Genomic DNA, 27,707 nt, shown 5'->3' on the forward strand with positions numbered 1-27,707 from the left:
GATCACCCCAGAAGCAATAGTTAATAGCCTCTGGAATTTCTCCACTGCCATGGGTTGAAAAAGTGGGAGGGGGGAGGACTGATTGTTGCTTAGCAACGGAGACAGTACGAGCAGAGACAGAAGAACTGTTGTGGCGGATCCTTATCCGAAGTAGCACCATCTCAAAGAGCAGAGCCTGGGAACGGAGCCATAAAACCAGGAAACATTGCAAGCATTCAGTTTCAAAAGGGACGCGGGAAACTTCAATGAACTTGATGAGGGGGGCGAGGGAATTTGATTCACTTGTGACTTTGCAGAACAATGGACTGTATCTCAATAAAATACCTTTCCTATATCCAAAGAGGCTTGTAGCGAAGCTTATTTCTTTTGGGATATTTAAACCTACGCTCCTCACAGGCCACCTTTTATGCTCCTGAACAGCGGTGTAATGCCTCCCCCTGGCCTGAAGAAGGAGATCAAGGAGGCCACTTTGCTCTTCAAGTTAAACCAAGTTGGTTGCTATTTCAGCCATTCGGCTATCACTGAATGAATGCGATTAGGAGGACTAGAAGACTCGTAAGAGTGCATTGCATGACTCCATTTTGCAGAAAATGTGTTAACAACCCCTACCCATAAATGGTTAAATCCATGGAATGAAGGGGACAGGGCTTTGGGGAAGATGCACATCGCAACTGTCTTCCAGCCTGTGGTGCCTGTGGAACGTTACGTTCATGTAGAATGGCTGAAGGTTGCAGAGTGGATGAGGAGATCCTGGCGAAGGAGGAGTCACAGAAAGAGCAGCTGGCGTTGGATGGGGGAGAGAGAGAAGACTGCTGGTGGCAATCAGTGAGAACAGAGAAATGGATGTGGGAGATCCATTCCAAAGTGGTGGGAGAATTAGCCAGTTCATATTTCCCATGACGAGTAAAGACCTCTGTGCCGGAACTCAGAGACCAGGTGTCAATTCAGACTAGGAGCACTGGGGCACGGGGGAATAAAGTCCCGTGAGAAGCCTCCTCTGGTCTAGCTTCAGCCTCTGCATATTCTCTGCTGACTCACAGGCAGTTGATTCCAGGGGAATCCCAAAGGGACACTGTCTCTTGAAGGTCTACAAACCCTCTTCTGTTTTTCAGAGAAGGGCACAGGCTGGCTGGCAGGGATTTGGCTAACCATGAGCAGGTGTCTTCTGAGCTTCCAGGCATCTGTTTCTCCAGGGCATTTGCTCCTTGAAGGTACTGCAAAAGAGACATCTCCGTGAGATGTGCAGTGAAACATCCTCAGCATAAGCTGGATTCTGAAGAGTGAACAGATCCTGCCAAGATTTGAACCCTGCAGGTTTGTTCTCCAAGGGCTGCATGCAGAGCTGGTCTGGATACATGAGGGAACTCCTGCAGCTGATAATGCAGAGGTACTTCGTGGGGATGTTCTTAGGGGATGTGGCATTCTGTTCTGATCCTTCAGACTATCTGCTGCAGAAACTTTGGGCATTCCAGCCAAGTCTGGGGCATGTCTGGACTTTTGCTCAGACAACCCCCCCAACCCTGTAGCTCTTGGGTCCATGAGTCACATCTGAGGTGCTTCAGGGAATGCTCAAAAACACAACATTTTGCACCATTTCCTCATTTGTGCCTCTCCTGCTCTAATATTTTTCAGAGAGATCACCTGGGTTGGCCTTCTTGTAATTTTGCTAATTCGTGTTCGCCAGGAAGAGATGGTAAAAGTGTGCACAGAACTCTACTGTGTTTGCTTTCATTTAGACGTCCTGAAGCAAGATGTGTAAAGGGATCCATTGAACAGCTAAGAAGTTCAGGCGTACTAAACAAACAAGCAAATAATTAAATAAAGGGATTCTACGCATTGTAAAGGCCGTGTGAACAGTCTGCACGGTCCCCTTAAGCTCTCAGAGCACAGATTATGTCATGCCTGCACGTACAGGGTGTTACATGACTTTCACCAGCCCTGTTGGAGGAGTGGGTGGGAATCTCCTTATTTTTAGGCAGAGTATAGCCTGCGTGGTACTTTCAGTTACAGGACCACCAGCAGGCACCATGTTACCAGTTTCAGCCTTACTGAGAATCATTAGACATGGACATCTCTCTGTGTCTCTGTGGTCTGAAAGCTTTGGGAGGTGGACTGTGTAGACCAGTGCTCCTGGACCTTGGCCGCTTTAGGATACGTGGACTTCAACTCCCAGGATTCCCCAGCCAGGCATGCTGGCTGGGGAATCCTGGGAGTTGAAGTCCACACGTCTTAAAGTGGCCAAGGTTCAGGAGCACTGGTGTAGGCCATTCTGATAGCCCGTCCTGCAAACGACTGAGTGCCGGGAACTGGGTAACTCCTACAGCCAATGACGCCCTGTCTACAGTCATCCCAATGCAAAGATCTGTGAGTCGAATCCTCAGCAGAAGGTTTGAACCCCATAGGATAATGTCAGGCTACCCATGTCTGATGATTCCCAAGAAAGATGAGACTGCTAATGGTGCCCGATGGTGGCCAGTGTAACTACACATTGTAATTAATATGTTTGTGAAAGTGATAAAAATAGTTTGGAAAAGGTGTTGTTCCATCCAGGTGTTTGGAATGAAGCCTAACATTGGTTTGCTGGATTTCTTCCTGTGTTTCTGTTCTCAGACTTTTAAAATTCTAGGGTGGCAAGTGTTCCCCTTCTCTTCCCATGATGGCCAAAGTGAATGAAACTGACTACGGCCTTGTGCAGTTTCTCTTGAAAGGGGTCCCAGGCCTGGAACACGCTCATCTCTGGATCTCCTTCCCATTTTTCTCTATGTACCTCATTGGCATGGTGGGGAACTGTGGACTTCTCTACATCATCTGGGCTGAGGATGCCCTTCACAGGCCCATGTACTACTTCCTCTGCATGTTGTCCGTCACGGACATAGTCATGGGCACCTCTACGATGCCAAAAGCATTCTGCATTTTTTGGCTAAACCTGGAGGAGATCAGCTTCAGCTCCTGCCTGGTCCAGATGTATGTTGTTCACACCTTCACTGGGATGGAATCTGGAGTCCTCATGCTCATGGCCTTGGACCGCTTTGTAGCTATCTGCTACCCACTGAGATATGCCACTATCTTAACCAACCCCATAATTCTCAAGGTGGGGATCTTTACCTTCCTCAGAGGAGCAGTTCTCATCCTCCCCTTTCCTTTTCTGGTCAGGACAATGAGCTATTGCGGGAGCAGAGCCATTGCTCACACCTACTGCGACCACATGGCAGTGGTAAAGCTGGCTTGCAGCAACATCCGTGTGGATGCCATCTATGGCCTGGCAGTCGCCCTGTTGATTGGGGGCTTTGATATCTTCTGCATTACGATGTCTTACTTCATGATCTTGAAGGCGGTAGTGGGCCTTTCCTCTCAGGAACAAAGGAGCAAGGCATTTGGCACCTGCACTGCTCACATCTGTGCCATCGCTATCTCTTATACCCCAGCCTTCTTTACCTTCTTTGCACACCGCTTTGGTGGCCATCACATCACTCCCCACATTCACATCATTATGGCCAACCTTTATCTTCTGCTGCCCCCCATGATGAATCCCATTGTCTATGGAGTGAAGACGAAAGAGATCCGTGAAAGTGTCCTGAGGCTGTTCCACAAGGAGAAAAGTATGGCAAGCCCTAAGCATTGATGGGGGAAATTCATCCACAAGTATGCCATCAGAAGAGTATATCACTCGGTCTGATGTGTAAGACTTGCCCTTAAATCAACATCTTTATTTCTGGTGAAGGAACAAAGCTCACATCTTGGACATTTAGGACCATCCACTCACTGGCAAGAAGGGAAATCCAGCCATTGGTTGAGATGATCACAAGACCCAAGCCTTCCATTTCCTCACAAAATTTTAAAAGTGTCCAGAAAGGGTTGTACTAACTCCCAGAATTATTAATCTCTAACTGGTTGAGCCTCAAACTTTCCAGAAGATTTTGCATAAATAATCATGCTGAAGAAGACCTTTGCTGAGATGTTTGCAGTAGGATTGTCCTCACTGAAAGTAAAGTTTTCTGTTCTGAAGGATGGGGCATTGCCTAACAGTCTTACATTTTATTCCAAAAAGAGGCAAGGAGAAGGTGGGAAATGGCCCCCGTGAGTTGGGAGGTGAACCAGGGCAGAAGCCCCAAGGGAACTCTTGGGATGGTCTTCTCTCGGATAATAACCCCAGCCAAATATCCCTGCACAGGGAGCCGAGGGGTGCAGAGTTTTTCCTGAGCTCTGGCTTATATACAGGATGATGTTTAAGCTCAGTAAGTCACTCCCTCACATGTTTCAGGCAGTTGGAGCCCATCAGAAAAAGCCCTAATATTCAGGGAAGATACTTCGAAGACCTTGCTTTCTGCTCAGGTGGGCCTTCTCCTGCTCCCCCAAGGCACCTGGACAGGTGGCAAGTAAGCAGTCTAGGAGCGGGGTGCCAAATGCGTGAAGATGATAGCAGAGGTGTCATTCCCGCTGAACTCCTCCACTGCCCTTCCCCAAATTCAGAAGAATTAAACATCTTCCATGAGTTGGTGCTTTTTTATTGGCTTATCTTTTGTTTCTGTTATTCTGTCAATTCTGTTTCAGATTGTGTTGCTACTTGAGTCTTTTCATGAGACCACTGATCCTTTGAGTGCTGATCTTGCCCTCTTCAACCAAACTCTTCCCTGGTGGCAGATGGAGGCCTTTGTAATGGTATGTGGAAAGACCTTGAGAAACGAGGCAAAGAGATGCTGCCCAGGGAATGGTCAGTTAAGAGGGGGCAGAGCCCTCAGCTGCATAATGGAAAGAACGAGAGGCTCAGAAGGGACCCTCCCGAGCTTCTGAGGCAGGAGATTTGTACTTTCAGACTTGCAAGATTCTGTTAATGTAGCCTTACAATAAAGTAGGAGGTGAGATCCCTGGGATCACCTGCTGTGCCCGTCAGTAGCTCACCTGGTCGTGTTTCCTGTCTGGCCTATCTGGGAAGGCTGACAGCCTTCCCTTCATCCAATGTTCCAATGCTGGGGAAGCCAATGATCCCATCACTGTGGGCTGTGGTGAAGCAGATGAGTGAGAGAAGGTATCAGGAGAGGGTATGAGTGCTGGCTGCTATATTCAACCACTGCCTGAAGGGGAGCATGTGTGAGAGCAATATCCTCCTGCAGCAATGGCAGGATTAAATTCAGTTCGGGGGCAATGGAACTGGAAGGGGGGGCTCCATTTTTGCAGGGTGGCAAACCCTCTTCAGCCAGCAGATCCCTCAGTAGCAACCACACAGGAGAGGCAGGGCTCTCCAGCAGCAGCCAACAAACTCTTCCTCATAATTCTCAATGTGAGCAGTAGGGATGGCCTCCTTGTTTTGGTTCAATAACCCAGCCAAGAATGGCAGGAAAGACAAGTATGGAAGAGTTGTCCAACTCCCTTCTGAAGTGCTGTTGTGTGAAGTCAGATGAAGCAGAATCTGGCCATGGTCCCCTGGGATCACCTGCTGTGCCCATCAGCAGCCAGCTTTCCATGTGAAGGGTGCTCAGCAGGACACGTTATGATATCCCATCACTCCTCTTCGGTACTGAGTTGGTGGAGCAGTTGCTGGGCCTTAAAATCAACCTCCCTTTGCTGGAGGTCCCCCAAGCTGAGGATGCAGACATTGTGAGTGTCCATCTTCCATCTACTGTGTGCTGCTGCTAGGCTGTTTTTGTGTGTGTTGGTTGGGCTCTGCACCCATTCAGTCCAAGAGCTTCTGGAGCAATCTAATCCATCAGTTTTGTGTTCCCTGGGCAGGGCATTGTTTGAGGGGTCAGGGCCCCAATTCAGCCCCTGGGTTTTCATCCTTCCCGAGTACCCTAATCCTCAGGATTTTAGGCCGTTGGATCTGTCCTCCTTTCTGCTGGGCTCCACTACCCCCCTGCCCATAAGTCTCACTCCCCTTTATCCCACTTGCTGTCATGAGTACTGATGGTGAACAGGAGGGGGCCCCTATCCGGGGGAAAAAACACATGCGTAGTTTAGAAGCTTTGAATATTCCTTTGAAGAAACTCAGAGCAGAACCACCTTAGATTTCTGGGTTTCATCTGCGAGGGTTTTCCCTCAGCCTTTCAAATTAGCAGGATTTTCTGTCTAGTCGAGTAGAACAATAAACACTAGAGACTCAAGCAACCGTCTCAGCGTGGTTCTTTGCTCCAAGCCTGGACACTTGCCCTCCATAGCATGAACTGGCGGCACCTTCACTTCTTCAGCCCATCCCTCTCTGTTGACCAAGAGCTGGTCCAGGACAGCAAAGAAGCAACCCCTTGTTTCTCTTCCTACTTTCTGGCAAAGGACGTTGTCAGCAGGAAAGAACACTGACTCTTGGCAGAAAAAGATTTCCAGTGGGTGTCAGGATAACTGACAGCCCCCCACCCCCGCCAAATGAGGTAACTATCCTGGGCTTCTATGCAAGTTTGGTTATCTAACACAGAAAGGCTTTGCCCAAATCTCTGGCCTGTTCAGCAGTCTATAATCAACTCCCTTGATGAGATCGGCCTTGTTTCCCCCTCTTCCTTCCTAAAGACTCTCAACAGGCCTTGCATAAATTTCTGTGCAGGCACATGCTTTATCTGGGTGTCGCGTGACACCCCTCCTTTCTTGAGAGGGGGTGTCCTTTGGAAGAAGGTGGACCCCCCCCCCAGGGCCCTGCTCCTCTTTGTGAGGTGGTGGAAGGGCTGAGCCGGCCAGGCCACAGCAATGGGCCGGTGGAAGACGCACAAGCGGACGCTCCGTCCAGATGGACAAAGTCCCTCTCAGCAAGTGGGTTACCTGTCCAGAGCTTACCTGTTCTGGAAGCAGCTGCACTCCCCCAAAGGATCACATTTGGAGCCTGGAGGGCTTTGGGATGCACCTCTGACATTGCAGGCACCAGAAACAACCTGACAATTGAGGCAGCTCCCCCAATATTGGGGTTACAACGCTGGGCCAGCTGACATTTTATAGTGAGATTGGCGGTGTATAAATTTAATAATAAATAAATAAAACATGTGAGCCAGTGCATTTTGTACTAGATAGAGTCTCTGGGTGATCTTCAAGGGCAGCCCTATGTTGAGCACATTACAGTAGTCCAATCATGGAAAGGAAGTAAGGTGGGAACTACATTTTCCAAACAAGGAAGCCAGGAAATGGCACAACGCTTTCATAATTACCTTTAACCGTTTCAAGAGTCCCTGTACTTTTGCAATCATCACAGCCTGGAGATTCTGAACCTTGATCCCGCCAGGTCTATCCATGACCAAGGACAAAGTTAGAAGCTTGGGGGCCTTTTTTCAGGTCTGGGAATACTACGCAACCCTCAATGTCAGCACACTTTGCAGCATCTCCTGATCAACGCTGTATGCTCCTGCTGGGTAAATGCTGTTCCCTCTGGAGGGGCCAAGGGGACCTGCTGCACATCCCGGAATCCCTCAAGAGATCCGGGGGAGCAAATGGGGTCCCCTCTGGCAAGGGGCAGCATCTCCTCCTCGGCTGGAGTCCGGTTGAGTTCCATGGGGAACAAAGAAGCTGGCTCCTTCTGCGTGAACAGGGCATGCCTAGACCGCCACCTTCAGTTCTTGAGCTGGCCTCAACAGTGGTGTCCGGATGGCCGAGCCCTCTTCTGCCCTCGTAATGGAGCTGCGAGGGGTGCTGCCCTTCCAGGTGTAGGGTGGGCCCTGTTCAGGAAAGCAGCGGAGCATTATCTGCAGGGACGTGATCGGGGAGGGGGGGCTGTGTTTGTTCTTTCTTTTTCTTTTTTAAAGTTTTCTTTAAAACTTTCTTTATGCACACATCCTTTGAAATGTTCGCATTGATTTAGGTTCAAAACTTTTAATAAAGTAATTTCTACGCACATACAGAGACGCACAAATGCATACACATATACAGATATTTCTCGAGGAATTGGGAGCCAGATTGCTGTAGGGGTGAAGGGAGCAGGCTAGAAACCGGGAGACGGTGAGTTCTAGTCCTGCCTTAGGTACAAAGCCAGCAGGGTGACCTTGGGCCAGGCACTCCCTCTCAGCCCCAGGAAGGAGGCAATGGCAAGCCACTTCCAAAAAACGAGGCCAAGAAAACTGCAGGGACTTGCCCAGGCACTTGCCAGGAGTCAACAATGACTTGAATGGACCCAAAAAACCCCCCACCATTCTCTAAGAAGGGTTGTTATTTTGATTGCTGAACCCCACCCTATAATTCAGAGGCACGTGACTTTCAGAATACAGCTGAGCTTCATTTTGTGTCTTGGTTTAAATATGGGAAATTTAAGTCTGAATTTAAATACAAGCTAAATGTATTTCTCCCTCCCTCTCATATAGAAGGCAGGTTATTTAGACTTACTTTTTATTGGCTTTTAAAGACAGCCGTGATTTCAGGTTACGCAGACTGATGGATGAAAACTAAATTATCTCTCTATGTAAAGAGGCTTTGAACGGTTCACTCATGCAGTCATTTCAGGTTGCAGATTTTTTCAAAAGCAGGAAACAAGAAGAGGTTAACCAGTAAGCAAAAACTGCAGTAACGTTATTAGCCTGTTCAGGAAAAGAGGTAAAATACCTTCCAGGGTAGTAGAACACATAAAATTTACTAATTCCAGAAGGAAGCAGAATACCAGTGTGTCATTACTGTTATTATTATTGAAGCAATTTGTTTCAAAAAGCAAATATCCAGATGGAGCAAGGATTGCAAAGTTGGAAAACGTATGGTCTGAGAATGTTTGAAGAAGTTAGGAAGGCAGTTGTTTATCGGTGACTTGTTCAAACAGGCCATGTGAGTTACTGGCCAAATAGCTAGGTCAGAAAAGAATAAACCATCCAGGTCTGAAGAAGGTTGCTCAGTTTTGTTTTGTTTTTGAGAATTCATTATTTTTGCTTGCTTGTTTCCCAAAGTCCTGGAGTTTGAACCTTCTACGCGAAAAGTACTACGCTGCCTGACTGGGTGACGGAACAGGGTGCTGGAAATCCTGAATTCTTACCTCTGGTTTCTGCTTGGTGGCATAGACCGCACAAACTAAGTCATGAAGGATGCTGATTAGCTAGAGATAGACCGCGGGCTAAGAGGAATGCCGGGCTAATGTTCTGTTTTGCTGGCAGCATTTCTGCTCCTGATGCCAGAAGGGAGGCTGATCTCCCAAGCCCACAACTCAGTGAGAGCTCGTTCCCCCATCAGGCATGTGGCATCTCTGCAAGAAAAGCCCACTCAAAAAAGATCTTGAAATGAAGCAACATTTCAGCGGACCTCCTAATGGGTCGGCGCTCAATCACACCCCCTTGGAGCCCTTGGTTTTCTTCCTGTCTGGAATACCTGGCCTGGAACACGTCCACCACTGGATCTCCATCCCTTTCTGCTCTATGTTTGTCATCTCCCTTCTGGGGAACTGCACCCTTCTCTACGTGATCAAGGCGAACATGAGTCTCCATCAGCCCATGTTCTTCTTCCTCTCCATGCTGTCCTCCACTGATCTGGTGTTGTCCCTCACCACCATGCCTAAAACCCTGGGCATCTTCTGGTTCAACGCTGGGGAGATTGGGTTGGTTGGCTGCCTGGTACAGATGTTTTTCCTCCACTCATTCTCCATCATGGAGTCTGCAGTGCTCTTGACCATGTCCTTTGACCGCTATGTGGCAATTTGCCACCCTCTGAGGTAGCATCCTGACCCATTCGCTGGTGGCCAAAGCTGGGCTGGTGGCCTTGATGAGAGGAGTTGCCCTGATGCTGCCCTTGCCCTTCCTGCTCCAGAGACTGTCCTATTGCCACTCATTCACTGTTGCCCACTGCTACTGTGAGCACATGGCAGTGGTGAGGCTGGCCTGTTCCAACACCCAGTTCAACAATATCTACGGGATCTTTGTTGCTCTCCTGATTGTGGGCCTTGACTTGGGCTTGATTGCGCTGTCCTATGTCAAGATTCTCGGAACTGTCTTGAGCCTGGCTACGAAGGAGGAACAGCACAAAGCCTTTGGCACCTGCCTCTCTCATGTGAGCGCCATCTTGGTTGTCTACACTCCTGTGGTTCTCTCATCAGCCATACACAGGTTTGGCCACCATGTTCCTGCCTATATACACATTCTCTTGGCCAACGTCTACCTGCTTTTCCCACCAATGATGAACCCCATTATTTATGGGGTGCAAACAAAGCAGATTCGAGAGAGAGTTCTCCACCTCTTTCACCAGCAACTCTTACGAAAGGCAACCTTGTAAAGGGAGTGCACATCCATAAGGTTTCTATTCATATCTATATGGAATGTACAAAACTGGATACTTTTTGGTCCACATCTTGATATTCTTAAGGAAGAGCATTTGACCAGCAGCCTCCATCTCCTCACCCTTCCAGGAGCTATGAGAACTACCATCCTCACTCTCATAGTGGCCAAGGAGGTGACCCACGGCTGGGACTACGCAGTAGTGTGGGCCTCTGATGGAGGAGGTGGTGCCTCCAGCCTTGAAAGAAACAGTGGTGCACCCCCTTCTCAAGAGTCCATCCTTGGACCCAATGGTCTTTGTAACTATCAATCAGTCTCCAACCTTCCTTCTGGGGAGAAGGTTGTTAAGAAGGTGGTCGGTCTGCAGCTGATGAGAACCCTGGAGGAAATGGATTATTTAGGCCTGTTTTAGTCACATTTCAGGCCGGGAGTTAGTACCGAGGCAGCTTTGGTTGCGCTTGTTGATGACCTGTGGTGGAGCCAGGATGGTGGGGGTGCACCCATCCTTGTGCTTCTTGATATCTCAGTGGCTTTCAATACCATCAACCACAGTATCCTTCTGAGCTGGCTCTGTGGGTCAGGGATTGGGGGCTCAGTTTTACAGTGGTTCTCTTCCTTTCTCTGGGGTTGGTTGCAGTTGCTGCTGGTTGGTGGGGAGAGATTGTCCCTTAGGCCCCTCACTTGGGGGGTGCCGCAGGGTTCTATTCTCTCTCTCATGCTTTTCAACATCTACATGAGACCACTGGGTGAGGTCATCTGCTGGTTTGGTGTTCAGTGTCATTAGTAGACTGATGACACTTCATTATATCTTCTGACTCCAGGCTGGCCAAGTCAGGCTGTTGAAATTCTGTCCCAGTGCCTGGAGGCTTTGCTGGTTTGGATGGGGAGGAACCGTCTCCAACTCAATCCAACCAAGACCGAGTGGCTATGGGTGTTTGGCCCATTTGGTCCAGATCTGAGGATATCCCAACTTTGACCTTGGATGGGGTTGCACTTCCCCATTTAAGGATGGTGCAAAATTTGGGGGTCTTCCTGGACTCACAGCTCCTGCTTAATGAGCAGGTGGCAGCTGTGGCCAGGAAGGCTTTTATCCAGCTTTCTCTAGTGTGCCAGTTGCAGACTTTCCTAGATTGGGGGGCCCTTCAGACAGTCATTCCTGCCCTGGTCACCACACAGCTTGACTACTACAATGTGCTGTACATGAAGCTGCCCTTGAAGACCACCTGGAAGCTTCAGCTGGTCCAGAATGCAGTGGTCTGGAGAGTGATGGGCATGCCTTGATATGCCCATGTAACACCTCTGCTTTATGAGCTGCACTGGTTGCCAGTTTGCTTCTGGGGGGTGGGCGATTCAAGATGCTGGTCACTATCTATAAAGCCCTACATGGCAGAGGACCCGGTTCCTTGAGGAACTGCCTCTCTCCCACAGTATCTGCCTGGCCAACTTGATCTGGGTTGATGTGCTCCGGGGTCCCTCGATTAAACAAGGCCACCTATCAGGACCCTGGAAATGCACCTTCTCTGTAGCAGCGCCTGCCCTCTGCAATGAGGTTCCCCCCACATTCGAACAGCTCCACCCTACTGGTATTTCGAAGGGCCCTGAGGACCCGGCTCTTTGCCCTGGCCCCCGGCAAGGACGGCCGACCCCCCTTTCTTCCTTTTCCTTGCTCCAATCCTGGTTTGTTTTCATTGCCATCATGGGTTTTTTTGTCTTGTGCTGATTTTGTGGTTTTTGTACTGTTCTTTGTTTTTAAATGTTGTACCAATTGTAAACCTCCCAGAGTCACTGGGAGTCATTGGGCAGCATATAAATTTAATAAATTGTTGTTGTTGTTGTTGTTGTTATTATTTCACAGAAGCTGGGATTTATGCAGTTCAAACTGTAGTTGTTTGTGATTGGAGGAAACCCCACAAATAAATGAAAAACCAATAACAAAGGAATCACTCAATATTCTTTCAGCCAAGGAGGACAATTTTATTGAGGCCGTAGAGTGGGTGCCGCCTTTCAACACCCTCAGAATTCAGGTGGTCCGAATGGTCCCTCTTACGTGGTCGGGGCCATGCACCCATCCAGGTGACGAGCCCGTTCAGGGCGTTTGGAAAAGCGCTGGGCGAATGTTCCCTCGTTGGAGGTTCGAGACCGATGAAAGCGCTATGGGGCCACAGTCTAGGAGGAGCTTTCTGCACACTCACCTCCTCCGACAGTGCCAGTCTGCTGTACCAGGACGCTTGTGCCTCTCAGGCTCCAGGGCTTCTTCTCCTTGTCTCTGTTTATCCTTTTCCTGGAAATCCCCCTGGATGAAGGGTTAAGCGGGCAGCCACCCATGGGAGTGCCAGAGTCTGTGCAGTCTGGGGTGCCTCAGAGGGGGCGGCCCTTGGGAGGTTAAGTCAAGGTGCTGGCACCCCGGGCAGGTGCTGGTGGCCCCCCTCCCTCCCTCCTCCCTCCCCCCCACTGCCTTGCCCTGGAATGAGCAGGGGGGGGCAGGCTCCCCTGTCTCCGGTTGGAAAGAGGCAGCTCTCCCGGGAGAGTGGGGCAGAGCACAGATCTCGCCCAGATGAGCATCAGCTTAGCCGATATTCCTGCTGTCATTCAGTTATCGCCAGACACACCCTTGTGCCAGGCAGGGCTCACAGGCTGGGCTGTGTGGGGCAGCCTGCTTTGCACCCCCAGAATGGCACAGGTCGGCAGGAACTCTGGGACCAGACCTTCACCTTCCCACCGTCTGGTCCCATTCCAGGCCATCGTTCCCTTGCACAGCTGGAGAGCTCTGCAGCATCTCTCCACTTCCTCAGCCTAACGAACTGTGCTCCTTCCCGAGCCAGGCTCACTGTGGGCCAGCCACGCAAAGAACCCCAAGGGAAAGAGGACCCAGAATGGAGCTCTTGGGGGGCGATCGGCTGATCTGGGGTGGCATGCTGGGGAGACGCCAAGAATGGCACAGGAATGCCAACTGCAGTGCACTCTGGAAAGAGTTCCGATAGTGCCAGGAATGTTCTGCATTGGCCAAAGCTGCCTGTGCGTGCTTGCACACCTCAACCACCATCTGGCGGACATGCAACGTGCTCTGTGACCAAACGCAAGAGAGACGGCCACCTGCTCCACCCACACCACTTCCCCATGGAGGACTCCCATCTCCCCGAGACCATCTTTGATGGAAAACTGCTCACCAGCCTTGAAGGATGGTGCTTGGAGGGGGGAGGGCCACAATCCACAGCATGGTTGGGACACAACATACAGCAGGCGCTGACAGGTTATGCTGCAGCCAGACCTGCGGTGTCTTCTGCAGCAGGGAAACTGCTCATAGCTTCAAGTTCCCCTTCCGTGGCTCAGTGAGAGAACCGGTTGCCCCTGCCGATGCCCAGGGCAGCATATGTGGGTGGAAGGGGCAAGCGCAAAGCTGTGAGTGTCCTTAAACCATTAGACTCCAGGAAAAGAAGGAGCACTCAAACTGTGGGATGGGGTGGGCTTGACCTGCTGCCCTGAAGGCCCAAGGAAACACACATGGTGTGGATGCGAACAGCCACCGAGTTTTGCTCCTCTTCTGTCTCTGTCCAACCCAGCATGTCCCCAACGCTGAAGTTCTCTCACCTGGCCAGGAAGAAGCAGAAGACATGTCAGGCCGTGATACGCACATATCAATGCCTGACCGAGGCTTACAGTCACCATAGTTGCATCCCTGCTAACCATGATCCGCCACCTCCCAGTAATAGGACAGTGGGAACCGGGGTCTACTCAACACCTTCCTTGAGCCCCTTGTCTTCCTTGGCAAACCCACAGAGTCTAGTATGCATGGACACCACATCTACTGCCCTCCTGAAACTCTGGAATGAGGCTGAGCCTGTTGGCCCTGAGGAAATGGACAGAGTTCCCTGTGGCAGCAGTCCTACCGCCTGCGGCCTGGCTTCCTGTCCTCCTTCTGGGCCTGTGCAAGCCTCCAGGGAGGTCTCAAGGGGTGGGTCAGGGGGCTGAAGCAGCCTTGAGTGAGGGAGTGGTACGCTGCTCTTGGAGGAGGTGGGGATGCAGTCCCTCCTTAGGAAGCCGTTGCGTGACCCAGCAGTTCCAAACAGCTACTGACTGGTCTCCAGATTCTGTTTCCAGGGAAGGTGGTTCTGCACTGCAGACATCTCTGGAACAAATGAATTATCTGGAGCATTTCAGTGGGGGTCAGATCCATTTATGGAACCGGATGTATCACTCTTGTGGATGACCTGTGATGGGATTGGGCTAGGGGAAATGTGACTGCCCATCCTGCTCTCAGCTGCCTTTGATATCATCTGGAAAGGGGTTACCAGCTGTTTTCCAGGTGCAGTTGAAGTTTCTGGCTGCTACCTTTGAAGCCCTTCCTGGCTGGGGACCTGGGTATCTCTGGGACTGCTTTCTCCTAGTAGGTTCCCCATCAGGTCTCCCTGGGTCCCATCTCCCCAGGGGAATGTCATCTTCAGGCTGTTGGGGGCAGATTTCTTTGTTGCTGCCTCTCTTCCCCCAAATAGGATCCCCCTGAAGATCAATCTGTCTCCCACTTCCTTGGTTCTTCACAAAGCCATTAAAACCAGGCTGTTTCTGCAAACTTTTGGGGTTTGAAGGATGGAATGCATCCCTCCTGGAGGGGCAGTTTTGCAGGTCACATTCTCAGGCATATAAGCTTGATAAACAGATAGAGAAGCAAATGAACTCCTGAAGATGTCTGAGAGTACCAGTTTCCATCACTGTGTTATCATGGCTTCTTCATCCTTCTATTCCTGTAGCCCTTTGGATCACTTTGTGACTCTATGTCTGGAGCAAATCCAGGATCCTCTGGATTGTGAATGCCACCACCTGTCATTTAGATCCATGCCCCTCCTGCCTGGTGAAGGCAGCTTGGGAGGTGACATGTGGCTGGGTCCAAGTGATGGTCAATACATCCTTAGGAGAAGGGGTGTTTCCGGCTGCCTAAGGAGGCACTGGTGCGCCCCCTCCTCAAGAAGTCATCTCTGGACCCAACTGTGCTGGACAATTTTCATCGAGCCTCCCACCTCCCCTTTTGGGGGAAGGTGGTTGAGAAGGCGGTGGCGTTGCAACTCCAGAGGGTCCTGGATGAAAGGGATTATCTCGACCCCTTCCAGTCAGGCTTCAGTCCAGGATATGGGACAGAAACGGCATTGGTCGCAGTTATGGATGATCTCTGGCGGGAGCGGGATGGGGGCAGTGCATCCATCTTTGCTCTCCTTGACCTCTCAGCGGCTTTTGATACCATCAACCATGGTATCATTTTGGGGCAGCTCAGGGAGTTGGGAGTGGGTGGCGTGGTTTTGTGCTGGTTCACCTCCTTCCTCCAGGGCTGATCCCAATCAGTGGTGATAGGGAGCGAGAGATCCGACCCTCAACCCCTCCTCTGTGGGGTGCCGCAGGGTTCGGTTCTCTCTCCTCTCCTATTCAATATCTACATGAAACAGCTGGGCAAGATCATCTGTCACCATGGGATGAGATATCATCAATATGCTGAGGATACCCAGTTATATATCTCCATCCCGGGTGAAGTAAGTGATGCGGTCTCCACCCTCTCCAAGTGCCTGGGGGCTGTGGGGGCCTGGATGGGGAACAACAGGCTTCAGCTGAACCCTGGTAAGATCGAGTGGCTGTGGATTGATGGCCCCTCGGTTTCCAGGAAGTTGTCTTTTTGGTTCTGGATAGGGTGGCACTGCCCCATTCAGAACCAGTGCAGAACCTGGGGGTCCTCCTGGAGTCGTGACTCCTGCTCAAAGAACAGGGGAAGTCACGGCCAGGAGGGCCTTTGCACATTTTCGGGTGGTGCGCCAGCTCTGCTCATTCCTGGATCGAGATGCCCTCCAAACAGTCACTCATGCCCTGGTTATCTCCCATATAGACTATTGCAATGCGCTGTACATGGGGCTACCCTTGAAGAGTATCTGGAAGCTTCAGCTGGTCCAGAATGCAGCAGCACGGAGTTATTGGTGCTATGAAATCAGCCCATGTGACACCACTGTTACGCGAGCTGCATTGGGTACCAGTCTGCTTCCGGGTCCAATTCAAGGTGTTGGTTATCACCTTTAAAGCCCTGCATGGCATGGGACCAGGCTACCTGAGGGACCGTTTCATCCCCGTAACATCAACCTGCCCCAGCCGGTCAGGGAGAGAGGGCATGCTATGGAACCCATCAACGAAGTAATTGCATCTGGCGGGGTCCAGGAGGCGAGCCTTCTCTGCAGCGGTGCCCGCCCTTTGGAATACCATGCCCCCAGAGTTGAGACGGGTTTCCTCGCTCCCAGTCTTCCAGAAGAAATTGAAGACCTGGTTCTGCCGCCCCGCTTGGGACGAGGAGGGTAACAGCTCCACCTGGGGGTGGTTGGTGCCATAGCACCCCCTATTGATTGGGATTCCATCTCCTCTTGGATTTTATATTTATTAACTTATTTATGTTTTTAAACTGTGACTGAGGCTTAGATGTTTTTACTATCCTTTTTATTGTAAACTGCCCAGAGTCCCCCATTGGGGGGAGGGGCGGGAATATAAATCAATCAAATAAATAAATAAATAAATAAATAATTGTGGCTGTCTGGCTCTCACCAAGGGGATATTCAGAAGGTCACTGACAACGTGGCCTTCCTCACAGGCAAAACGGTGGTTGAGTCCCCATTGGGTGCTTTATTGTTACAGAAAGTCAGCCATCTGGGCACTTGTGATCTGTTTCTAATTTTATTGTTCTTATTTTTTAAAATGTGAGTTGCCCAGAGTCATCTGGAGTCGTAAAATAAATAAATGTAAATAGAAATAAACTTTTACACCATGAGAACCCAAACTTGTAAGAACACAAATACAGCAATGAACAGCAGAACTTCAAAATGAGCAGCAGAAGAGCGACAATCGACCCCAAAGAACAGAACAGCTGGAGCTGAACTGGATGGAGAGACGGAGCTCAGAGATCTCCCAACCTTCGCTGGCTGCTAGCCTGGCCAGCCACTCCCTTGGGAAGAGGTTCGCTTCCCTATGGAGAGAAGGAAGGTGAAGCCTGGGATTGCGTAGACCACGTTGTTTGTGTCGTGTCTCTTTTACTGATCAGACAAAAGACACCTGAGTCAGGAACAGTCCTCCTTTTTCTTTTTCCTTTTTTCTTGTTTGCTGCTTGCTTTGCTGAACCTTCTGAGAGAAGTAACTCCGGCCAGTTTGCAAAGATTACAACAGACCCAGGTACGCAACAATTGTGCAGCAATGCAAGCTTGTGGGCATGTGGAATCCATCAGTCACAAGAATAACACCACCCACTGTTGTTTAAATCTCAGTTTCGACCGAATCATGCCTTGAAACAAACCCTCCACCGAAGGAAGAGTTCTTTGTTTGCCTCTCCAGAGTGAAGGGGAGAAACCTTGTTTCAAAGTTTCAGACTCAGAAGAGTGAACCTGATCTAATCCGTCTTTCAGATCTGAACTCTCTGTTGGAGATGTTAACAAATCAGCATGCCTCATTAGCATATAGATGAGTTGATCCCATGATGCAATTCTCTATGTGAGAGGAAGCTGTTTGTTGCCACTCCCCCTTCCTCTCTCTCTCTCCCTCCTTCTTCTACCAAGTGAGGAGGCAGCATGCTCATGCTGCTCTCTCTCCCTCCATTATGGCCACATGCTTGGGCCTTGAAGAAGGATTTTTTTCCATTTTCTGCATGCAGCTCTTAGCAGCTATGAGGGCTAAGAGTTCATTAAGAGTAGGGAACAGAAGAAACAAAGAATCTTCATTTTTCACTGAAGTTGGATGTAACTGAACCAAGAATAAAATCAGTAAGACTCTTTTTACTTTTAAACCTACTTTGTCTATGTGTCTGATTCTTTATGCTTGGGAGGGCTGAGTGTGTAAGATCAATAACCTGTATTTCTCTGACATGCCCATTAAAGCTATTTAAGATAATATTCCTTTTTCTGTGTGCAGCTTCTCCACTGTGTTAAGGTCTGCTCCATTCAGTGGTCCTAGCTGTCCACTAATAGCTTCACTCTCAACATCAGTAATGGGCAAAGAGAAGGAAAACTTGTAAAAACATCAGACACTAAAGAGCCAATTGGGAGAATGAAGGCTCACCTTTCAGGTGGGCTTTTAGAAAGAGGAAAGAGCAGCCCCCTTTTCCCCTAGTTTCTTTTGTCTTTCCTCTAACAAGAAGCCTGGAATATCCTTGGATGACTCCAGGCCAGGTAAACAGGTCCCCAATCTCCTGGAATCTGGGACAAGAGATCCAGAAAAAATGTAGCCAATCAGGGTATCTTGGAGTTAGATACAGATGGTTGCTTTATTTATTGAACTGTTTTTATAGCTCACCCAACTCAAAAACCAAAAAGATAAAAACAACAGTAGCAATACCTCAACCCTACCCCAGGATGGACACCAATAGGGTTGAACACTAGGGTTGAACACTCAGCAAAATGTTTGTATCTCTAAAAGTCTTCTAAAAACCAGGATTAAAGTTTGGGATAGTATTTGATGGAAATCATCCTAGCTGGGGGCTTTTGTTATATCCTCCCCTACTGTATTCTATAGAGCCTCGTGTGGCGCAGAGTGGCAGGCGGCAGTATTGCAACCGAAAACTCTCCCCACGACCCGAGTCCAATCCCAGCGGAAGCTGGATTCTCTCCAGCTCAGGTCGACTCAGCCTTCCATCCTTCTTCAGTCGGTAAAATGAGCACCCAGCTTGCTGGGGGAAAGGTAATTATGGCTGGGGAAGGCCGTGGCAAACCACCCCGCTCTATAGTCTGCCAAGAAAAGTCATGAAAACCGTGTCCCCCCAAAGGGTCAGACGTGACTCGGTGCTGGCACAGGGGACCTTTCACTGTATTCTATATTCTATATTCTTTCTCACTTTCAGCATTCTTTGTTGGGGAATAGATAAACCCTACATGAGGATTATTGATTTCTGTTCTTTCACCTTTTGGCTTTCAACTGCCAGGTAGTTTCTCACCCTCACCCAGCCCTCAGTCTGCATAATCAGGACTTGAATTCTCATTGAACCAGCTCCCTCCTGCTCAAGTACTTTAGCAGGTGCATGTCCTGCCTGGCTCAACTACAGAGCAGAAAGGGAGGAGGCCGCCATTCCAACTATCCCTGAGGAATTTGGCACGGTAGAGGCTTTCTCTGGGGAAGAGTGGCTGATGGTGCCATGGTGAAAAGGTTCTCCCCAGGGGGGTGCAGTACGAATTGTGCATGGAAGGGCTTAGAGACACCAACCTGAGGGAGCCAGAGGGGCCAACCAATGACATCCCAGGCCTGGGTGTGTTTCAGTAATGGTATCAGAGAAAGAACTTGAGAGATGGGGCAAAGAAATGCTGTGGAGGAGAACGGTCAGATACGAGACAGCATAGCCTGCAGCTGCATAATGGGTGGAGGCTCAGAAGGGACCCTCCCTGGTTTCTTGGACTGTAAAGGATACATTGGGAGATTTGTACTTTCAGACTTGCAAGATTGCGTTAATGTAGCCTTACAATAAAATAGAATTTGTTCATATGGTCATGCTTCCTGTCTGGTCTACCTGGGAAGGCTGACCGTTTGTGTGTATGGCCTTTCACATTCCCATTTCTTTTTCTTTGTACAGGGGTTTCCCAGTTATGCTCACAATGGCAATGTCATGTGCGCCGTTTCAATGTATTTGATGCATCGTAACGTTTCGCATGTCATTAATTGGATGCGTGTTGCATTTGTCTAGGGAGGATGGGAACGATTATATTTTGGCTTTGCTTTGGAATGTGTTTGTGTTATCTACTGCGCTCAAGGTTACTTTCCCAGGCTAGCAACTCTGACGATTGCTAGCACCTGTGCCGGGCGGGGCTGTTATGAGGGAGGCGGGATACGTTTGAAGCAAGGGTTTAAGTTTGTATTTGGCGCGCTTTTGCTCATTCTCAGCTTTCTCTGTATTTGCTTTTAGTACTCTAATAAATCAGATTTCATTTAGCATCCTCTTGTGAGTCTGAGTATTTGGGGCTGGGGCAATCATTACATAAAGCTGGGAATCTCAGTTCCTAACTCCGCTGGCCCCTGTCCAAGGAAGACAAGCGTCTAACTTGTGAGGGAGAGAGCCCGCGATGACCGAGCCCGAAATCGTGATGATGGAGGAAGGGGAACCGGACTCGACCGTGAGGCCGTCCGGCCGACCGTCCCAAGGAGGGGAGCTGTCCGCCATCAGAGAGGAGGCGAGCTCCGGGTCGGAGAGCGAAGCCGGGGGGCTGAAAACGGCCCCGGAGACCACCGTGAATTCTCCGGGTGAGCTGCTCACCTGGGATGAGACCCGAGGAGATGCCACAGCAGCGGGGGGCCCATCCTGGAGGCAGAGATACCCTTTATCCCCCAACGTGGTGCAGGTGCAGCCAACGGAGGGCTCACCCACTCCGGATCGAATCAGAGTGCTGGAGTCGAAAATGGATTCGTTGGAGGCTATTCTGAAACAGCTGAGCTTGGATGTAACCTCGATGCGAGAGCTCCGGGAAGAATCCAGCCAGAGGCATTCAACCCCTTCCTCCCAGGGGCTGACCCCGGAACGGCGACGGGTGGTGCGGAGGCGCGAAGGGGACCAGTCGGTCCAGATGGAAATCGCAGCAGCGCCCGGGCGATCGCCCCGGGGCCCCGTGCCGCTCCGAGTCAGGGAAGCACCAGCCGCTGCAGCCCCGGTGGTGGGGCGCAGCCCGGCGGGAGGCGGTATGCGAGACTTCCCTGTCAAGTTTGATGGGGACCCGACCAAACTCTCGTTCTTCCTGACTAATGCGAAAGCTTATATGGAAGAATGGGGGGGGGCTTTCCAATCAGAGAAGGCAAGAATCATCACCATTGCCACCAAACTGAAGGGGAGGGCGGCAGACTGGTATGTCCAGATGTGCCAGTCGGAAGCGCCTGAACTGGAAAATCTCGAGGAGTTCCTCTGGGCGTTGAAGCAGCACTTCGAGGACCCCTTAGCAAAGGAGAGAGCAAAGCGAGCCCTGAAGGAACTCAAGCAGGGGTTCCGATCAGTGGCCGATTATGCTTTGGAGTTTAAAGCGCTAGCTGGGAAGGTGGATGACTGGTCCCAAGCAACCATTATCGAGCTCTTCAAAGATGGCTTGAATACCGAGGTGCTGCGCTGGTCCCTGGGGAGGGACGACCCATACACGCTGTATGAGTGGATCCTGCTAGCAGGAAGGGCTGAACATGCCCAAGAGGTCTTTGCCCAGCGGAAGACCGTCAAGTCGGGGCGGGAGATGAAGCCCAGCCGCACATCGACCACCGGGGGAAAACCGGGACAGCGACCCTGGGACGAGGAGCGTGAGAAGCGGTATGCCAAAGGATTGTGCCTGAGATGCGGTAAGGAGGGGCATCGAGTGGCAGCATGCCCGAAGGCAAAGGTGGAGGAACGGCCCGGAAAACCGCCGGCGAAGTCCCCTGCGTTGCCGAGGAAACAGAAAGCTGCGGTGGCTGAGACCGAGGGAGACGATGTGATGTTCTACGAAATTGAAGGGGAGACCGAAATCCCGCAACCGGCGGGAAACGCCAGCCACCTGCTCTAAAGGGCGCCGCTGGGCAGGTGGTAGAAGACGGGCGCGAGCCTCCAGCGGTGAGTGGCACTTACCGCATACTCATGGTGAAATTGAAATTGGGTTCACAAGTCAAGACGGTGGAAGTTTGGGCCATGATTGATTCGGGGTGTTCCCGGTGTCTGATGCACCCCGACGTGGTGGCGGCTTTGGAGCTCCCCACTTTTCCCCTACAAAGACCCATCGCATTTACTCAATTGGATGGGTCCATGGCAGGGGGCAAACCGGTCACCCACTTTACAGGGCGGGTAGCCTTGCAACTGGGCAGTCACCAGGAAGGGTTGTCTTTTGTCGTGGCTCCCGTAGGGGGCCCATTGGTGGTGTTGGGGGTACCATGGTTGGTGCAGCAAAACCCCCAAATAAACTGGGTCTACCGGACCATCACATTTAGGGATGGGTTTTATCAAGCGGCAGAGGGGAAGGGTGCCCCAGAGGAGATGGTGGGGGTTGCGGCAGCTGCGACTCCGCCTTACCCGGCCTCTCCTCTGGAGGGCTTGCCGGCCGAGTACAGGATGTTTGCTGATGTATTCGGTGAAAAGGAAGCTGACCAGTTGCCCCCCCATCGAAAGACGGACTGTGCCATAGAACTGCTGCCCAACACTCAATTGCCTAAACCAAAAATTTATTCCATGACGCAAAAGGAACTGACTTTGTTGAGGGAATTTGTGGACAAAAATTTGGCGCGCGGATTCATTGAGCCGGCGAATTCACCCGTGGGGGCGCCGGTTCTTTTCCGCCCAAAAAAGGATGGGACATTGAGACTTTGTACGGATTTCCGCGGATTAAATGCCGTCTCAATTTCCAACAAATATCCCTTGCCATTGATAAAGGACATGTTGTCACATCTGGCCAAAGGCAAGATTTTCTCTAAACTGGATTTAAGAGAAGCCTACTATCGTGTACGAATCAAGGAGGGTGATGAGTGGAAAACTGCATTCAATTGCCCGTTGGGAGCCTTCCAGTATAAGGTGTTGCCGTTTGGGTTGGCTGGGGCCCCTGGGGTATTTATGCAATTAATCAATGAAGTTTTGCATGAACATCTGTTTAAAGGTGTACTGGTGTATTTGGATGATGTATTGATTTATACGGAAACCATGAAAGAGCATGTAGCTCTGGTAAAGAAAGTCTTGTGTAAACTCAGATCTGCTGAACTGTATGCAAAGCTATCCAAATGTGCCTTTCATCAGACCCAAATTGACTACTTGGGGTATAGGATTTCTGATAAAGGTATAGAAATGGACCCTGCCAAGGTACAGGCTATCATGGACTGGGAGAGTCCCCGTACCCGCAGGCAACTTCAAAGTTTCTTGGGGTTCAGCAACTATTACAGATTATTCATAAGGGGGTTCGCTGAGATTGCCTTGCCCCTAACGGACCTGCTTCGAACGAAAGGGGTGGGAGATACTAGGCGAGTCAAGAATCCCGGAGCGTTGTTGAGGTGGACGCCTGCTTGTCAAACGGCGTTTGAGCGGCTGAAAGCAGCTTTCGTCAAAGAGCCCATTTTACAACACCCTGATCCTTCAAAGCCTTTTGTTGTACAGGCTGATGCCTCCGATTATTCTATTGGCGCATTGTTGATGCAAAAAGACGAGGCAGGATGCCTCAAGCCCTGTGCGTATTTATCCCGCAAGTTCTCCAAAACTGAGAGGCGTTGGCATGTTTGGGAAAAGGAGGCATTTGCAGTGAAAGCTGCATTAGAGGCTTGGCGGCATCTGTTGGAAGGGGCTAATCACCCCTTTGAGGTATGGACTGATCATAAAAACTTGGAGGCACTTAGTACCCCTCGAAAACTGAGCCCTAAACAGGTTCGTTGGGCTCAATTTTTCAATCGATTCAATTTTCAGTTCAAATTTATTCCAGGGAAAAAGAACTTCTTGGCTGATGCCTTGTCAAGGCAACCTCAAGACTCTGGGGCGGCGCCAGATGTGGTGAGCACCCTATGGTCGGCGCCCCAATTGGGCATGCAAGCTGTGACGCGTAGCCAAACGCGCGCGCAACAACCGCCCACCACAAGCGCTGCTCAGCCAAGCTCTTTGTCAATTCCCTCCCAATTGCAACAAAAGTTTTTAAAAGAATTAAAAACGGATACTTGGTTGCTTGCGAATAAAGACAATGTTACTTTTGACAGAGGCTTCGCTTGGAAGTCCGACCGCCTCTACGTTCCTGAAAGCCTCCGAAAAGACGTGTTAACACGTTCACACGATGACAAACTCGCGGGTCACTTCGGGTTTGTAAAAACCTTGCACCTCGTTCGGAGGCAATTCTGGTGGCCCACATTACGTAAAGATGTCAAAGACTACATTGCTTCCTGCACTGTTTGTGCAATGTCCAAGCGCAAGGTGGGCAAGCCCCAGGGGCTGTTGCAGCCGGTAGCAGCCCCCTCTTCCCCTTGGGAAGAAATCTCCATGGATTTTATTGTAGAGCTACCACCCAGCCAACGCAAAACGGTCATTTGGGTGGTCAAAGATTATTTCTCCAAACAAGCCCACTTTATTCCCTGCGTGTCCATTCCGTCAGCGCGTCAATTAGCCCGCCTATTCCTTGTACACGTGTACAGGCTACACGGATGTCCCTCCCGCTTGATTTCTGACAGAGGTACACAATTTACCTCTCAGTTTTGGCGGGCGTTTCTCAAGCTGTTAGGCACGAAGCAAGCCCTCTCCACGGCTTGGCATCCTCAAACGGACGGGGCCACTGAGGCGGTTAACTCCACTCTAGAGCAGTACCTGCGCGCTTTTGTGAATTATCAGCAGGACAATTGGGTAGACCTTCTACCATTTGCTGAAGTGGCTTACAACAATGCAGTGCATCAAAGCACTGGACAGACCCCGTTTCGGGTGGCTCTGGGTAAAGACTTTGTCCCTATCACTGATCTCCCACAACCTCCTGCACGTGCGGTCACTACAGATGATTGGTCAACACAACTGGCTGACTCTTGGCCAATGATTCAAAATGCATTGGCTGATGCTCAAGCGGATTATAAATTGTATGCTGATCGGAAGCGGGCCCCCCAACCTGCATTCCAAATTGGGGACTCAGTGTACCTTTCTACCAAGTTTATCAAGTCATCACAACCTTCCAAGAAACTTGCACCTAAGTTTGTGGGTCCTTTCCCAATTGTAGCTCAGATCAACCCTGTGACTTTTAAACTTGATTTGCCTCATAACCTGAAACGCTTACACCCTGTTTTTCATTGCAGCTTACTCAAACCGACTATTCCTTCTGATCGCTGGCATCGGCAACCTCCACCTCCCACCCCCATCATGATTGATGGTCAGCAACACTTTGAAGTTAAAGAAATTTTGGACTCTAGACACCTTCGCAATACTTTGCAATATTTAGTTCGTTGGAAGCATTTCCCTCATCCTGAGTGGGTCGCTGCATCAGATGTGGCTTCCCCGGTTCTAGTGGCCCGTTTCCACTCCGCTTATCCCTCGAAACCAGGTCCCTAGGGGTATTTTTGGAGGGCGGTATGTCATGTGCGCCGTTTCAATGTATTTGATGCATCGTAACGTTTCGCATGTCATTAATTGGATGCGTGTTGCATTTGTCTAGGGAGGATGGGAACGATTATATTTTGGCTTTGCTTTGGAATGTGTTTGTGTTATCTACTGCGCTCAAGGTTACTTTCCCAGGCTAGCAACTCTGACGATTGCTAGCACCTGTGCCGGGCGGGGCTGTTATGAGGGAGGCGGGATACGTTTGAAGCAAGGGTTTAAGTTTGTATTTGGCGCGCTTTTGCTCATTCTCAGCTTTCTCTGTATTTGCTTTTAGTACTCTAATAAATCAGATTTCATTTAGCATCCTCTTGTGAGTCTGAGTATTTGGGGCTGGGGCAATCATTACAGGCAAACATGTGTCTGAGATCATTCAAAGGAAAATCAGAGGGGGAGGAGTTGCCATGGACAACTAATGTGACATAAAAGTATTTCTCCATGCCAAATGGCTCATTCTTGAAACCACTGTGTACTGAAGGAGGACCTTCTTCTCAAAGCCCTCAACCTTACACCTGAGAGCAGGTCTAACCCCAGTTACTATGTCTGGAGGGTCTTTTTCCAAGATGCAAAATCCACTGCAGCCGCTCACGGATCTCCTTTGCCATAGACAATAGGGTTCAACATGGAGGGAACCATCAAGTAGACGTTGGCCAGGAAGATGTGGACACTGTGGGGGATGTTATGCCCAAAGCGATGGGTGAGGAAGGAGAACAGTCCAGGTGTGTAGAAAATGCAAATGACACCTACATGGGCCCCACAAGTGCCCAGGGCTTTGTGACGAGCCTCCAATGAAGGCAGATGGAATACAGCTTGTAAGATCAGTCCATAGGAGATGAAGATGAAAGTCAGGTCTACACCAACAATGAGGAGGGACAGGATCAGCCCATAGAGATTGTTGGGAGTAGTGTTCCCACATGCTAGTTTTACTAGAGCCATATGCTCACAGTAAGTATGAGAAATGCGTCGGGAGTGACAAAATGGCAGCCTCTGGACAAGGAAGGGGAAGGGCAAGACGATAACAAAGGCTCGGATAAAAATGGCTGCTCCAAACCTGATCACAGTCTTGGGTGTCAGCAGAATTGTGTAGTTAAGTGGGTAGCAGATGGCCACATATCGGTCATATGCCATGGCGGTGAGCGTCCCCGATTCCACAGCACAGAGGGCGTGGACCATGAACATCTGCACCAGGCAGGCTGCAAAGGTGATCTCTTGGGCACTGGTGAGGAAGATGCCCAGCATCTTGGGAAGGACACAGGTGGGCATGGCCATGTCGGTTAGTGCCAGGATGGAGAGGAAGAGGTACATGGGCTGGTGCAGGCTGGACTCTGTCCAGATGACCCAGAGCAGTGTGGCGTTGCCCAAGAGAGCCAAGGCGTAGATGAAGCAGAAGGGAATGGAGAGCCAGGCCTGGACCTTCTCTAGTCCTGGAAGGCCCAGGAGGAAGAAGGAGGTGTAAGAGGCCTGGCCACTGAGGTTGGAAGGAACTAATCAAAGGAAAAGGGAAAGCAGTTGTCAGAAAGAGTCTGTTCCTTGAGGATATACAGGCCACCCCCTCTGCACATCAAAGTGAGACATTTTTGGTATAAAGTGGGAGAAGGCCTCAGCCTCTAGCTTGTCCACTTCAGATGTTGGCAGGCAGACTTAAATTCTGTGCATTCTCTCTGGAACCCACTCCCAGCAAACCATCTTCTGAAAAGCATCTTTAATGCTGCCAAAACGCATGGATTTAGGTCACATCCTTTGGCTCCTTTTCAGTTGTGTGACAAACAGGAAGAATGAAGCCCTCTGAGGAAAATGTTTAATCTCACCCCATATCTTTTGGGTTCTATTAAAGACTTTTCATAATTTAACAGGAACCCTAAATATATCATAGATTTTGTTTAAGCCTGAAGGCCTATGGCAACAACGCAGAACTTGGTTTGCACCTTGTACACATCCAGTCTGCCTCCTGGCTGCCAATATGCTGTTAATGCGGTTCAGTTTTCCGGAGTGTCCAGAATCAATCCTGGCGCTGAGACCTTTTACCCCCACCCATTGCATTCAACGTCAGGCTGATCTGTTGGGAATTTCTGGACCAGCAGCAGGAAATGCTTCTTTTTATGTGCATAACTAAACTGTGGTGATGACCACTCATTCAGAGCAATGGGCCAAGAAAAGTATGGAGGGTTGGGCTATCGGTAGCTGCCTGTTCCCTACCTCCTGAATCCTGGGCAGCTTCCCCCAAAAGTACCACCTGCTGGGGAGCAGCAACAGAGGAGGGCAGTCACCCTTCTGGCTATAGTTTTGTTTCCTGGATGGACCTGGTTGGCCACCATCTGATTCAGAATATGGACTAGGGGAGCCCAGCCTTCTCATGTTCATTGCCTTCTTATTTATGAACAGTGAACCTGAAGTTCTTCCTTTCAAACAACAAAGTTCTTGCTTCTTAGCAGAACCTCAACCCTTGACCAAACAACCCTCAGAGGGGAAAATAGGAGCATTTTCACAACTCCCTCAATTGTGGCCCCAAATCTGTGTTCCAGTTACTACTC

At 50.1% G+C, this 27,707-nt stretch overlaps 3 protein-coding genes across 3 annotated transcripts in view; 2 read left to right on the forward strand and 1 right to left on the reverse strand.

Moving 5' to 3' along the window:
* Nucleotides 1–27,707, reverse strand: part of LOC134498613 (olfactory receptor 52D1-like) — a 30,234-nt gene that overhangs the window by 626 nt on the left and 1,901 nt on the right. The window contains exon 2 of the mRNA XM_063304771.1: nt 25,860–26,660. Coding sequence (XP_063160841.1) covers nt 25,860–26,660 — 801 coding nt within the window. The remainder of the gene's footprint in view (nt 1–25,859; nt 26,661–27,707) is intronic.
* On the forward strand, nt 2,654–3,622 carry LOC134498268 (olfactory receptor 52N4-like). Its single transcript, XM_063304342.1, has one exon. It carries the CDS (start codon nt 2,654–2,656, stop codon nt 3,620–3,622), a length of 969 nt encoding a protein of 322 aa, XP_063160412.1.
* On the forward strand, nt 9,117–10,146 carry LOC134498269 (olfactory receptor 52K1-like). Its single transcript, XM_063304343.1, is given in 2 exon segments — nt 9,117–9,589; nt 9,591–10,146. Coding segments are annotated over 2 exon segments (1,029 nt in total).

The sequence above is a fragment of the Candoia aspera genome, chromosome 5 (genome assembly GCF_035149785.1).
Source record: "Candoia aspera isolate rCanAsp1 chromosome 5, rCanAsp1.hap2, whole genome shotgun sequence".
Taxonomy (NCBI): Eukaryota; Metazoa; Chordata; class Lepidosauria; order Squamata; family Boidae; genus Candoia; species Candoia aspera.